Source organism: Ursus maritimus, unplaced genomic scaffold (genome assembly GCF_017311325.1).
Source record: "Ursus maritimus isolate PB19 unplaced genomic scaffold, ASM1731132v1 scaffold_33, whole genome shotgun sequence".
Taxonomy (NCBI): domain Eukaryota; kingdom Metazoa; phylum Chordata; class Mammalia; order Carnivora; family Ursidae; genus Ursus; species Ursus maritimus.
This window is the reverse complement of record NW_024425897.1, coordinates 8,907,526-8,920,714: the sequence shown is the minus strand read 5'-3', so window position 1 is coordinate 8,920,714 and position 13,189 is coordinate 8,907,526. Positions and strand designations below refer to the sequence as shown.

Sequence of the window (13,189 nt, the reverse complement as noted above, 5' to 3'; positions counted from 1 at the left end):
GTAAGAAAGGACACAGTTGTGTTCAAAATCAGAGGGAAGTTGGTTTGTAAAGAGTTATATAAATGTTAGTGATTATTACCATATTTTAGATTGAATTTCGAAAAAACCTGTTGAGAACCCAATCTTAGCAGTTGGGCGCTGCAGGAACTGGAGACACACTGACCTGTGTAGGAGGATGCCCTGCAAGTGTCCGTAAGTAAGTGTGTGGGATGGGGTGGCAAGGAGAGGGTAGGAGGGCACCAGTCCACCTTGGGACTCAGTTTCTCTATTTGAAAAAATGTTGTGTCTCACTTTTAAACCCTTTTCCGGCTGTCAGATTCTTTGGGACTGGAATTCTGTTCTAATTATCAAGCATTACTGAGGGAGGAACGTTCATGTATCATCTCAGTTAATGCTCATGATCTGTGTATTCAGTGAGGTGATCTGCCTGAAGGTCATACAAAGATTTCACTCAGCATCTGATTCCAGACTTGTTTGCCTCCAATATTTCCATATATTTTCTACTTCTCATGGCTGAGGCTAATGTGGTTTCTGTCTACTGGACCCTTACCATAAGCAAGGATAGCAACCACTTCTTGACAGTCTTTAGTCAGTTCTTAGGGTGGAGAAGGCTTGCTCAAAAAGCTATAAGAGGTTGCAGCCTTGACTGAGGTAATAGTGTTAGAGCTGCAGGTCCTGGACTGGCAACTCAGCTCTGGCATCACCTTCCTGGTGTAGTTTAAGAAGAAGTCATCAGGATCCTTGTATCTGGAAAGCTATATAAATGCAGTTAGTGTGAGTAAGGTTAATATGTTCTCCTGTAGGAAGAGCCTGAGTCTGGGTATCTGGAGAGAAGAGAGAACGCGCCTCCTTTTTATAAAAAATCATATTAGCAATTTAAAGTTAGGGATTGACAGTTACTTTGACTTTATTGTAGTTTCTGTTGTCAAAGTTGAACTGTCCATCAAATTAACTCTAAAGTGTGGGTGGGAACCTGTTATGGTCTCCTGTGACTCAATTGTTTCTGTAGGGTTCTGTTGGGCTGGAAGGCCATTTAGGAAGAAAGGTGAGCCCCTACAGTTACTCAGCATCACAAAGGGCTAGGTGGAGTTGTTTAGAGCAGTCTTCTTTGTGTTCTGCTTCTTTAATAGCCTGGCCCTTAGTTAGGAGTCAGGGAATCTAGAGTGAACAAACAGGATGTGGTCTTCACCGTCCTGGGGCTGCCTTGGGGGAGGAGGGGTATCTGTGACATTTTATGTAAATGGTCACCCCTGGCATGGTGCAGTGAATTAGCTTATAGTTTCTCTTTGCCCATCTTCTCCCGCAAGCCACATGACCCTTCCCCTCCTTTCTTGTTCCAAAACATGAAATTTAAGTGTAGTGTTGATTGTATTAATGAATACCTTGTAAGTTTCATTTCTAATTTTTATTTTTTTTATAAGATTTTATTTATTAATGTATTTGTTTGACAGAGAGAGAGAGCAAGCAGGGGGAGCAGCGGAGGGAGAGTGCTGAGCCGAAGGTAGACGCTTAACTGACCGAGCCACCCAGGTGCCCCTCATTTCTAATTTTTATTTTATTTAATTTATGTATCTATTTGACAGAGAGAAAGAGAGAGCACAAGCAGGGGGAGCAGCAGCCAGAGGGAGAGGGACAAGCAGACTCCCCACTGAACAGGGAGCCCGACATGGGGCTCAGTCCCAGAACCCCGGGATCATGACCCAAGCTGAAGGCAGGCGGTTAACCGACTGAGCCACCCAGGCATCCCATATTTCTAATTTTTAAAAATTAGATGAATGTAAGCTGTTATGAGTCTTCCCTCCCACCCCCTAATTAGTCCATTTCTTTTAACTTATTTATAACCTTCAAATAATTTTTTCTTTCTTTTCCCTGTGGTTTGTGGCTGTCATACAAAAAACTTATCCAATAAAAGCGATATGATGAAGACCTCAGCCCAGAGGAACTATAGATCAGTCTAAACTTAGAATTTTAACTTTTGCCAAACATGTTTACTCTGGATTTCCCCCCCCTGATGTAAATAAATATGCCCATCCTTTACTTTTTTATTTTTATTTTTTAAAAGAGAGAGAGAGATTGCCCTCATGCGGGGGGTGGGGAGGTGGGGGGGGCAGTGAAGGGGCAGAGGGAGAGGGAGATAGAATCCCAAGCAGGCTCCACACCCAGCGCAGATCCTGGATCCACGGGGCTCATCTCATGATCCTGAGATTATGACCCCCGCCGAAATCAAGGGTCAGTTGCTTAACCGACTGAGCCACCCAGGCGCCCTCTGCCCATTCTTCACTTTTTTTTTTTTTTAAAGATTTTTTATTTATTTATTCGACAGAGATAGAGACAGCCAGTGAGAGAGGGACACAAGCATGGGGAGTGGGAGAGGAAGAAGCAGGCTCATAGCGGAGGAGCCTGATGTGGGGCTCGATCCCATAACGCTGGGATCACGCCCTGAGCCGAAGGCAGACGCTTAACCGCTGTGCCACCCAGGCGCCCCCCCATTCTTCACTTTTGAACTTCAAGTCTTGTTTCTTGAAACTTCACCTTATTATTGGATACTTATTTTTGAGGTCGTGATGTCTCGAGAGACGGATGGGGAGTGTCAGCAGTCCCATGGCAGTAGCGCCTGTTCACAGCCCCAAGGCGGCTTCTCACAGTCTCAAGGCATCTCCTCCCAGACGCACAGCTCCTCATCACAATCTCAAGGAACGTCCAGCTCCACCAGCACAGCACCCACATCCAGCCAGTCCTCTCACTCCAGCTCGGGGACACTGAGCTCCTTGGACACAGTGTCCACTCAGGAACTCTGTTCTATTCCTGAGGACCAGGAACCCGAGGAGCCTGTCCCTGCCCCTTGGGCTCGATTATGGGCCCTTCAGGATGGGTTCCCCAATCTTGGTAAGACCCTTTGTTATATCACGTAAAATTATAATTGTTCACAAAAAATAGAGAAGGTTGTTAGAGCAGAAAGCTCAAGACACTTCTGGAATGTTTCCGGAGTTGGAAGGTGATGAAAGATGGAACCAAGGAAGAAGCAGTTTTGGGGAGTTTACTGACTCTTACCTGCTGTGGATCCCCCTTCATTTATTCTTTCAACAAATATTAATTGGGCATCTGTAATGTTCTGTCCATGGGAGCATCTGAAGAGAGCAAAAGACCCTTTCCCTAGAAAAATGCTGATTCATGCAAACTTGCAAACAGTTACGGGCTAATCACAGAAACTTCACCCCTTAACCCCTGTTGTGGCAGCTTCAGAACATCCATTTTACAGTTTCGGAATAGAGAAGGCTATTTGTTGACTGTTACTTATTATCTCAAAATAGCCAGCCTTGCAATTTAAATACTTTCATCCTCTGTGACACTTCCTGATTCTAGTAGTAAGGCTTGCTATAGGTATGTGTGAAATAGCATTTTGATAAAAAAATGAATGACTGATGTGTTATTTGTACCTTATCACTCATTCACTATTTCATGTCCAACTTTGAAGACCTGAAAATGAAACTGTAAGAAGTGGAGAAATAATATAGGGATGTTCTGAGGCATGACTTTAAATTCAGAAGCATTTGGAGCTATTTTTTACTCCTTGAAGCCATAGTTTTAAGATACGCTTAGTTAGGGCTTATATATGGTGAATGGCAAACAGATATGGTGAGAATGGGTGAAGTGGGCTGCATCACTTTGAAAGGTGAGATCACATACATGTGAAAATCCTGATAGGGTGAACAGCGTAAAGTGGGTGATGCTCAATGAATAGGATCTATTATTATTAGTTATTGATTCACGCCTGTTTTCTTCTAATTGTTTTATAGGTTTAGCCCTTACATTGATCCGTTTTGAGTTGCTTTTTGTATATGGTATGAGGTAGAGGTCCCAGTTCATTCTTTTGCATGCAAATATGCCAGTTGTCTGAGCACTTTCTTGAAGAGACTATTCTTTTTTTTTTTTTTTTTTTTTTGAATATTTTATTTATGTGTGAGAGAGAGAGAGAGCATGAGGGAGGAGGCAGAGGGAGAGGCAGAAGCAGATTCCCTGCTGAGAGGGAACCTGAGGCAGGGCTCAAACTCAGGAGCCCCAGGACCATGACCTTAGCCAAAGGCAACTGCTTAACCGACTGAGCCACCCAGGTGCCCCTTGAAGAGACTGTTCGTTCTCTGTTGGATGGTCTTGGCACCCTTGTCAAAAATCATTTGACCATAAATGTGAGGGTTTATTTTTGAACTTTTCAGTTCCATTCTCTTGGTCTGTGTGTCTGTCTTTTTACGCAAGTACCACAACGTCTTGATTGTTGTAGCTTGTAGTGAGTTTTGAAATCCAGCGTATGAGTCCTGATTTGTTCTTCTTTTTAAAGATTGTTTTGACTGTTCTGGGTCCCTTACATTTCCATACAAATTTTAGGTCAAGCTTGTCACTTCCTGGAAAGAAGGCAGCTTGGATTTTATTAGGGATTACATTGAATCTATCGATCAATTTGGGGAGTATTGACATCTTTTTTTTTTTTTTTTAAGATTTTATTTATTTTTTATTTTAGAGAGAGAGAGAATGGAGGGGAGGAGCAGAGGGAGAGGGACAAGCAGACTGTACACTGAGCATGGAGCCCGATGTGGGGCTCAATCCCATGATTCTGAGATCATGACCTGAGCTGAAACCAAGAGTGGGAGCCACCCAGGTGCCCTTGAGTATTGACATCTTAATAATACGAAGTCTTCCGATCCATGAACATGGGATGTCTTGCTATGTATTTAGGTATTCTTTAATTTCGTTCCGTGATGTTTTGTAATTTTCAGTATATAGGTCTTGCATTTTAAAAAATGTATTCCTGGGGCACCTGGGTGGCACAGCAGTTAAGCGTCTGCCTTCGGCTCAGGGCGTGATCCTGGCGTTCCGGGATCGAGCCCCACATCAGGCTCCTCTGCTATGAGCCTGCTTCTTCCTCTCCCACTCCCCCTGCTTGTGTTCCTTCTCTCGCTGGCTGTCTCTATCTCTGTTGAATAAATAAATAAAATCTTTAAAAAAATAAAAAAAAAATGTATTCCAGGGGTGCCTGGCTGGCTCTGTTGTTAGAGCATGTGACTCTTGATCTTGGGGTTGTGGGTTTGAGCCCCACATTGGATGTAGAGATTACTTAAAATCTTAAAATGTATTCCCAAGTATTCTTTAAATGTTTACTTACTATTTAAAGTTTTATTTATTTAAGTAATCTCTGTACCCCACATGGGGCTTGAACTCACGACCTGAAGGTCAAGAGTTGCACTCTGTTCTGACTGAGCCAGCCAGGTGCCCCTCATTTTTTTAAGTAAGCTCCGTGCCCTTTGTGGGGTTTGAACTCAAGACCCTGAGATCAAAAGTTGCATGCTGTATTGACTGAGCCAGCCAGGTGCCCCATGTCTGCTTATTTTTATTGTGGGAAAATCTATATAACAAAAACTTTTGCCACTGTAACCATTAAGTAAACCATTGAGTTTAGTGGCATTAACTACATTTACAAAATGTTGTGCAACTATCACCATTATCTGTTTACAAAATTTTTCCTCTGGTAATTTGTCCTCTCCCTGCCCCCCCCCCCCCCCCCCGGCTTTGCTTGTATATAATAGACATATAACATTGTATAAATTTGAGGTGTACAGTGTGTTAATTTGATAGTTACATATTGCAAAATGATAACTACCATAGTGTTAACTAACACTCTCATCACATCGCATAATTACTATTTCTTTGTTTGTGGTGAGAACATTTAAGGGGTGCCTGGGTGGCTCAGTTGGTTAAGTGTCTGCCTTCGGCTCAGGTCATGATCCCAGGGTCCTGGGATTGACCCCCACATTGGGCTCGTTGCTCAGTGGGGAGTCTTTCTCCCTCTCCTTCTGCCGGCCGCTCTCCCTGCTTGTGCTCTTTCTCTGGCAAATAAATAAAAATAAAATCTTTAAAAGAAAGTATTTAAAAAATATTTAAGATCTATGCTCTTAGCAACTTTCAAGTATATGATATAGTATTACTAACTGTAAACACCACACGGTGTGTTAGATCACCAGAACTTACTATCTTGTACTTGGAAGTTTGTACCCTATAACGAACATCTCCTCATTTTCCCACTCTCAAGCCCCTGATAACCACCACGCTCTATATGAGTTTAGGTTTTTTATTATTTTATTATTTATTCATTTATTTTAAAAGATTTATTTATTTGCCAGAGAGAGAGAGTGAGAGCGAGAGCAAGAGAGAGAGACAGAGAGAGAACAAACACAAGCAGGGGGAGCAGCAGGCAGAGGGAGAAGCAGACTCCCTGCTAAGCAGGGAGCCTGATGCGGGACTCGGTCCCAGGACCCTGGGATCATGATAAGGCAGATGCTTAACTGACTGAGCCACCCAGGCATCCCAAATTTAGGTTTTTTTAGATTCCACATATAAGACATGTAAGTGATATTATACAGTATTTGTCTTTCTTTGGCCTATTTCACTTACAATGCCTTCAAGGTACATGTATGTTGTCACAAATGGCAAGATTTCATACCTTTTTATGGGTGAGTAATATTCCAGTGTGTGTGTGTGAGAGAGAGAGACAGAGAGAGAGAGAGAGAGAGAATATACATACATATATACACATAGCATATTTTCTTTGTCCATCCATTGTTGGACATTTAGGTTGCTTCTGTGTGTTGGCTATTGTAAACAGTTATGCAGTGAACATGGGGTATATTTATCTTTTCAAGTTAGTTTTGTTATCTTTGGATAAATACCCAGAAGTGGAATTGCTGGATCATATGGCAATTCTGTTTTTAATTTTTGGAGGAATCGCTGTTCTGCTTTCCATAATGGCTGCACCAATATATATTCCTGCCAGCCGTACACCAGGGTACCTTTTACTCCACTTCCTGGCCAGCACTTAGCAAATCTCTTGTTTTTTTTCTTTCTTTCTTCCTTTTTTTTTTTTTTTAAGATTTATTTTTGTGAGAGAGAGACAGAGACAGAGAGAGAGAGTGCGAGCATGTGGGAGAGCACGAGTGGAGGGGAGGGGCAGAAGGAGAAGCAGACTCCCCACTGAGCAGGGAGCCCAATGTGGGGCTCAATTCCGGGACATGACCTGAACTGAAGGAAGACACTTAACTGACTAAGCCACCCAGGTGCCCCTCTCTTTCACTAATAGATGGTGTTTGACACAGTAATTTTAGACTTTAATTATGTCCGATTTCTCTATTTTTTCTTTTGTCACTTGTGTATTTATTTATTTATTTAAAAAGGTTTTACTTATTAGAGAGAGAGCATGAGCAGGGGTAGAAGTAAAGGGAGAAGCAGACTCCCTGCTGAGCAGGGAGCCCGATCCCAGGACACTGGGATCATGACCTGAGCTGAAGGCAGGCACTTAACCGACTGAGCCACCCAGGTGCCCTATTTGGATGTCTTCTTTGGAAAAATCTATTCATTAGACATGTCAAGAAATGCCTATTTCTTAGATTGTTTACATTTTGCTCTTGAGTTGTAAGAATTTTCATATATTTTGGGTATTAACCCCTTCTCAGGTACATGATTTGCAAATATTTTCTTCCAGTTCATAGGTCGCCTTCTCATTTTGTTGATGGTTTCTTTTGCTGCACAGAAGCTTTTTAGCGTGACATAATCCCACTTAACTAATTTTTGCTTTTGTTGGTTGTGTGTGTGTGTGTGTGTGTGTGTGTGTGTGTGTGTTTTAGGTAAGCTCCACACCCAGTGTGGGGCTTGAACTCACGACCCTGAGATCAAGAGTCGGATGCTCTACTGACTGAACCAGCCAGGCATCCCTGCTGCTTTTACTTCTGGTGTCATATCCAAAACACTGTCACCAAGATCTGTGTCAAGGAGCTTTTCCCCTGGTGTTTTCTTCTAGGAGTTTTATAGTTTCAGTTCTTTTTAAGTCTTTAATCCATTTCAAGTTAATTTTTGTGAACAGTGTAAGATAGTCCAATTTCATTCTTCCACATATGATTGTACAGTTTTCCCAACACCATTTATTGAAGAAAGTCTTCCCCATTGAGTTCCTCTGGTAATTTCTAACCTACTTTCTATGTCTATGAATTTACCTACTCTAGATATTTTATATAAATGGAATTGTAATATTTGTGCTTTTTGTTTCTGGCTTCTTTGACTTAGCATAATACTTTATATTATTTTATTTTTTAAAAGATTTTATTTATTTATGGGATTGATTCCTTAATTTCTCTTTCTGCTGCTTCATTTTTGGTGTATAGAAATGTAACAGATTTCTGTACATTGATCTCGTATCTTGTGACTATTGAATTTATCAGTTTTGGTAGTTTTTTGGTGGAGTCTTTTTGGATTTTCTATAAATAGTATCATGTCACCTGGAAATAGTAAATATTTTACTTTCTTCTCTGCCAGTTTAGATTCCTTGTATTTCTTTTTTGTTTTCTGATTGCTGTGGCTAGGACTTCCAGTACTATGTTGACTAGAAGTGGTGAGAGTGAACATCCCTGTCTTGTTCCTGACCGTAGAGGAAAACCTCTCAGCTGTTGCCCATTTAGGATGATATGAACTGTGGGTTTTTCATATCTGGCCTTTATTACGTTGAGGTATGTTCCCTCTAAACGTGCTTTGTTGAGGGTTTTTATCATGAATGGTGTTGTACTTCGTCACATGCTTTTTCTGCATCTATTGAAATGATCATATGACTCTTATTTTCTTTTATTAATGTGATGTATCACGTTGCTTGATTTTCGAATATTGAGCCACCCTTGCATCCCAGGAATAAATTCCACTTGATTGTGGTGAGTGATTATTTCAATATATTGTTAGATTCAGTTTGCTGGTATTTTGTTGAGGATTTTTACATCTGTGTTTAGCAGGGGTATTGGCCTGTAGTTCTCTTTTTGTGCTGTTTTTGTCTAGTTTGGTATCGGGATAATGTTGGCCTCATAGAACGAATTTGGAGGTTTTCCTTCCTTTTCAATTTTTTGGAATAGTTTGCAAAGAATAGATATTAATCCTTCTTTGAATGTTTGGTAGAAGTTGCCTGTGAAGCCATCTCCTCTTGGACTTTAGTTTGTTGGGAGTTGTTGTTTTTTTTTTTTTAAAGAATTTATTTATTTATTTGACAGAGAGAGACAGCCAGCAAGAGAGGGAACACAAGCAGGGGGAGTGGGAGAGGAAGAAGCAGGCTCCCAGGAGAGGAGCCTGACATGGGGCCCGATCCCGGGATTCCGGGATCACGCCCTGAGCCGAAGGCAGACGCTTAACGACTGTGCCACCTAGGCGCCCCCTCTGTTGGGAGTTTTTTGATTACTGATTCAGTTTCTCCGCTGGTTATTGGTCTGTTCAAGCTTTTTATTTCTTCTTGCTGCAGTTGTGGTAATTTATATGTTTTTGTGAATTTATCCATTTCTTCTCTGTTGTCCATTTTTGACATATAGTTTTTTATAGTATTCTCTTAAAATTGTTTGTATTTCCATGGTGTTTGTTATTTCTCTTCTCTCATTTATGATTTTATTTATTCGTGTCCTTTTTTATTTGTCCTCTTTTTGCTAAGTCTGGCTAGAGGTTTACCAGTTTTCTTTTGTTTTTCTTTTCCTTTTTTTTAGAGAGGAACAGGGTGGGGAGGGGTAGGGGGAGAGAATCTTAAGCAGGCTCCACACCCAGTGTGGGACCGATGCAGGGCTTGATTGTACAACCCTGAGATCATCACCTGAGCCAAAATCAAGAGTCGGACGCTGAACCGAATGAGCTGCCCAAGCGCTGCATTTTATATTTAGTTTTTCAGAGAACCAGCTCCTGGTTTTCTTGATCGTTCTGTTGTTTTTAGTTTTTATGTCATTTATTTCTGTTCTAATCTTTATTATTTCCTTCCTTCTTCTGGCTTTAGGCCTCATTTGTTTTTCTTTTTCTAGCTCCTTTTGGTGTAAGGTTATATTGTTTATTTGAGATTTTTCTTGGTAGGCCTGTATTGTTATATACTTCCCTCTTTTTATTGTTTTATGATTTTTTATGGTTGTTTTTGTAGTTCTTTTCTGTTCCATTTTCTCTTGCTCTCCTTGTGGTTTGCTTGCTGTCTTCAGAAATAAAATGGATTCTTATGTCTTTGTTATTTGGGTATCTGTTACTGGTTTGTGATTTGTGGTTACCATTAGGTTTGTATATAACATCTTATTAATCTGGCAGTCTATGTAAAATTGATGGTTGCTTAAATTTGATCCCATTCTTTTAGTCTTCTTCCCACCACATTTCAGGTATATGGTGTCATACCTTACATCCTTTTATTTTTTTGAATCCCTTGACTGATTTTTATAGATACATTTAATTTTACTGCTTTTGTGCTTCCTACTTTTCTTACTGCTCTTCCGTGGAAGTCTCTATGTTTATTTTTTTAAGGAACCACTAAACTGTTTTCCACAGCAGCTGCACCATTCTGTATTCCCATCAGCAATGTATGAAGGTTCCAGTCTCTCCACCACTTGTATGTGGAGTCATCCTGGTAGGTGTGAAATGATATCTCATTGTGGTTTTTAGTTGCATTTTCCTGATGGCTAATGATAATTGAGCACCTTTTTATGTGTTATTGGCCATTTTTGTATCTTCTTGGGAGAACTGTCTATTTAGAGCCTTTGGTATTTTTTAATTGAATTGTCTTTTTATTACTGATTTGCGTTCTTTATATATTCTAGATATAAATCTCTTATCAGCTATATATTTTGCAAATATTATTTCCATTCCTTGAGTTCTTTTTCACTTTTTTTTTTTTAAAGATTTTATTTATTTATTTGCAAGAGAGAGAGCCTGAGCACGAAGAGGGGTAGGGGTAGATGGAGGAGAAGAAACAGACTCCCTGCTGAGCAGGGAGCCTGACGCAGGGCTGGATCCCAGGACCCTGAGGTCATGACCTGAGCTGAAGGCAGACGCTTAGCTAACTGAGCCACCCAGGCGCCTTCTTTTTCACTTTCTTGATGATGTTGTTTGACACAGTAATTTTAAACTTTTAATTATGTCCAGTTTCTCTATTTTTTCTTTTGTCACTTGTATTTTTATTTATTTTAAAGAATTTATTTATTGAGTTGTGAGAGAGCGCATGAGCAGAGGGGGAGGAGGAGAGGGAGAAGGAGAAGGGGAAGCAGACTCCCTGCCGAGCAGGGAGCCGGACTCCGGGCTCGATCCCAGGGCCCTGGAATCATGACCTGAGCTGAAGGCAGATGCTTCACTGACTGAGCCACCCAGGCGCCCTTGTCTCTTGTGCTTTTAGTGTTATATATAAGAGAGCATTGTTTAACCCAAGATTGCAAAGCTTCATTACTATTATTTTTTCTTGAGTTTTAAAGTTCTGGTTCCTACTACTATTAGCTTTTGATTCTGTTTGAGTTGATTTTTGTATATGGCATGAGGTAAGGATTTTAACTCTATTGTTTTTGTTTTTGCTTTTGCTTTTTTTTGTTTTTAAAGGTTTTATTTATTTGAGAGACAGAGCATGAGTGGGGAGGAAGGGGCAGAGGGAGAGGGAGAAGCAGGCTCCCTACTGAGCAGGGAGCCTGATGCAGGGCTCAGTCCCAGGACCCTGGGATTATGACCTGAGCCAAAGGCAGACACCCAACTGATTGAGACACCTAGGTGCCCCTCAACTCTTGTTTTGAATGTGGATATCTACTTGTCCTAGGGCCTTTTGTTGGAAAGGCTGTTCTTTGGGTTGCCTGGGAGGCTCAGTCGGTTAAGCGTCTGCCTTTGGCTCAGCTCATGATCCCAGGGTCCTGGGATTAAGTCCCTCCTTAGGCTCCCTGCTCATTGGGGAATCTGCTTTTGCTTCTCCCTCTGTCTGCCGCTCGCCCTGCTTGTGCTCTCTTTCTCTCTCCGACAAATAAATAAATAAATAAATAAATAAATAAATAAAATCTTTAAAAAAACCAAAAGATTGTTTTTTTCCCCCAGTGAATACTTTTGGCACCCTTTTTGAAAATGAGTTGACTGTAAATGTGATCTATTTTTGGTCTCTTCATTCTTCTCTATTCATCTATATGTCTGTCCTTATGCGAGTACCACACTGTCTTGATGGTAACTTTGGAGTAAGTTTTGAAATTGCAAAATGTAAGCCCTCTAACTTTGTAACTCATTTTCAAGATGATTTTGGCTATTCTGGGTCTTTGTATTTCCATAAGAATTTTAGTTTGAGTTTAATTTCTGCAAAGAAGGCAGCTGGGATTTTGAGAGGGATTGTTAAATCAGCAGTTTGTGCATTTTGCCGTGTTTACACTAGTATTCCAATCTGTGAACATTTATATAGGTCTTTCAAATTCTTTTTTTTTTTTTAAGATTTTATTTATTTATTTGACAGAGAGAGAGCATGAGCAGGGGGAGAGCGGGAGAGAGAGAGAAGCAGGCTGTGGAGAGAGAGAGAAGCCCCTGATGAGGGGCTCGATCCCAGAACCGTGGGATCATGACCTGAGCTGAAGGCAAACACTTAACCGACTGAGCCACTGAGGTGTCTCAAAATCTTTTAAATAAATTTCATTTTAGGATTGTTCATTGCTCATGTATGGAAGTACAAGTGTTTTTTGTATATTGATCTTGTATTCTGTAATGTTGCTGAACTTACTAGGTCTAGCAGTTTTTAGTGGGTTCCTTAGGATTTTCTGCATAAGATTATGTTATCTGTGCATAGAGATAGATTTGCTCCTTTCTTCCTTCCTTCCTTTCATTGGCCTGGTTTGAACCTCTAGTACAATGAATAAAAGTTGTGAGAGCAGGGGCGCCTGGGTGGCACAGCGGTTAAGCATCTGCCTTCGGCTCAGGGCGTGATCCCGGCGTTATAGGATCGAGTCCCACATCAGGCTCCTCCGCTATGAGCCTGCTTCTTCCTCTCCCACTCCCCCTGCTTGTGTTCCCTCTCTCGCTGGCTGTCTCTATCTCTGTCGAATAAATAAATAAAATCTTTAAGAAAAAAAAAAGTTGTAAGAGCAGGCATCCTTGTATTTCTGGTGTAAGGGGGAAGCTTTTACCTTATCATTAAGTGTGACGTTGGTTAGCCATGGGCGGTCCATAAATGCTCTTTCTCAGGATGAGGAAGTTCCCTCCTATTCCTAGTTTACTATCTGTTGTCATTGTTGTCTTCAATCATGAAAGCTGTTGGATTTGGCCAAAAGCGGTTTCTGTCTACTGAGATGGTCTTGTGGTTTTGTTCTGTATTCGGTTGTGATTGTGTGTTACATTATTTTTCAGATGCTAAACCAACCATGTTTTC

The 13,189-nt window shown here is 41.0% G+C and overlaps 1 protein-coding gene across 8 annotated transcripts in view; it reads left to right on the top strand.

Moving 5' to 3' along the window:
* CHEK2 (checkpoint kinase 2) overlaps positions 1-13,189 on the top strand; it is a 48,888-nt gene that overhangs the window by 322 nt on the left and 35,377 nt on the right. For 3 of the 8 annotated variants that reach the window (XM_040619672.1, XM_040619665.1, XM_040619667.1), the window contains exons 2-4: positions 90-196; positions 1,452-1,530; positions 2,559-2,886. In XM_040619672.1, coding sequence (XP_040475606.1) covers positions 2,565-2,886 — 322 coding nt within the window. In that variant the 5' untranslated portion in view covers positions 90-196; positions 1,452-1,530; positions 2,559-2,564. The remainder of the gene's footprint in view (positions 1-89; positions 197-1,451; positions 1,531-2,558; positions 2,887-13,189) is intronic. The other 5 variants (XM_040619666.1, XM_040619669.1, XM_040619670.1 and 2 more) reach the window with 4 other exon arrangements.